At 35.8% G+C, this 1,209-nt stretch overlaps 1 protein-coding gene across 1 annotated transcript in view; it reads right to left on the bottom strand.

Annotated features, from left to right (window-relative positions):
- The window catches only part of LOC106869221 (PR domain zinc finger protein 1), a 32,833-nt gene that overhangs the window by 26,992 nt on the left and 4,632 nt on the right, over window positions 1–1,209 (bottom strand). Inside the window, exon 2 of the mRNA XM_014914868.1 lies at window positions 854–1,049. Coding sequence (XP_014770354.1) covers window positions 854–1,049 — 196 coding nt within the window. The remainder of the gene's footprint in view (window positions 1–853; window positions 1,050–1,209) is intronic.

Raw genomic sequence — 1,209 nt, 5'->3', positions numbered from 1 at the left:
ATATATATATATATATATATACACCTTCTATTTATGAGTACCGGTTTGTGCTTGTGTACAGAAAAAGACATACAAGCACGCATATGTAGAGATATATGGGTCTATATGACGGTGTGTGTATGGCGGGCTCCTAGGTTTTTTCGATTGTTACCGTCGCTAATGCTGTCTCTGTTTGTTCTCCGGCGTCATATCCAAATGGCAGGTCATAAAATCTAACGTTTGTGCCGACACACGTTGACAATATATATATATACTATTAGCCCCGATGCTGACCCTTTCACACCTCACACTGTCCAGATAGACAACCTAGTGCAGTGATTTGTAAACTGACAAATATCCTAAAAGATACTAATATTTTTCGCCGTCTCTCTCGCTTTGTTAATGAGAACATAAACTAGAATTAGCTTCCATATAATTAATCTTCCAAAATGATGGACAAATCTAAAATGTTTGAGACCTTATTAAATTAATGAAATATAGCAATTTGTTTATCTTCTTCCGTCTCTCTCTTTATTCTTTTCATTTTCCGAATGGAAATCAGTGGGTTAGTGGTAACTGAATGACTGATCTGCACATATACATCTATTCAATGTATATATAATGTATGTATGCGTATATATGTGTATGTATGTATGCATGAATATATATGTGTTTTTGTGTCTGTGTATTCATGCGTGTCACTTTACGTAACAGTATATATGTACATATGCATGAATGTAAAAGCGCACGAGGCGCACTACATAAACATGCATTTTCTGCACAAACACTAACACACACAGGTACACACATATGCGCAAACGCACACACATTTATGTATGTCTGAATTATTAAGATTCTTTAGTGTGGAACTCACCCGCCATATTTTCTTCAGATCTCTAATATCGTAGACATATTCACTACTGCCAATAATGTCACCGATCAACGGTCCAAACCTCGTCCCTCGGGGTATATAATCCACACTCCATACTCCAAGTTCCTTAAAAGACGAATAAGAGAACAAAAATAATAAATAAACATATATACACAATTTTGTAACAATTAAAAGTTTTCTGAATGTTACGAGGCAGTAAAGTCGGGGGCGTATACATCTGTAGTAATGGCCTTTTATTTATACGATTTTGATTTCATATTTATTTCATTCATTGTTTGCAATGCTCACACACACACACACACACACACACACACACACACACACACACACACACACAC

This window comes from Octopus bimaculoides, chromosome 8 (genome assembly GCF_001194135.2).
Source record: "Octopus bimaculoides isolate UCB-OBI-ISO-001 chromosome 8, ASM119413v2, whole genome shotgun sequence".
In the NCBI taxonomy this organism is placed as follows: Eukaryota; Metazoa; Mollusca; class Cephalopoda; order Octopoda; family Octopodidae; genus Octopus; species Octopus bimaculoides.
Note: the sequence above shows the minus strand (reverse complement) of the source record. Positions and strands in the feature narration are given on the sequence as shown.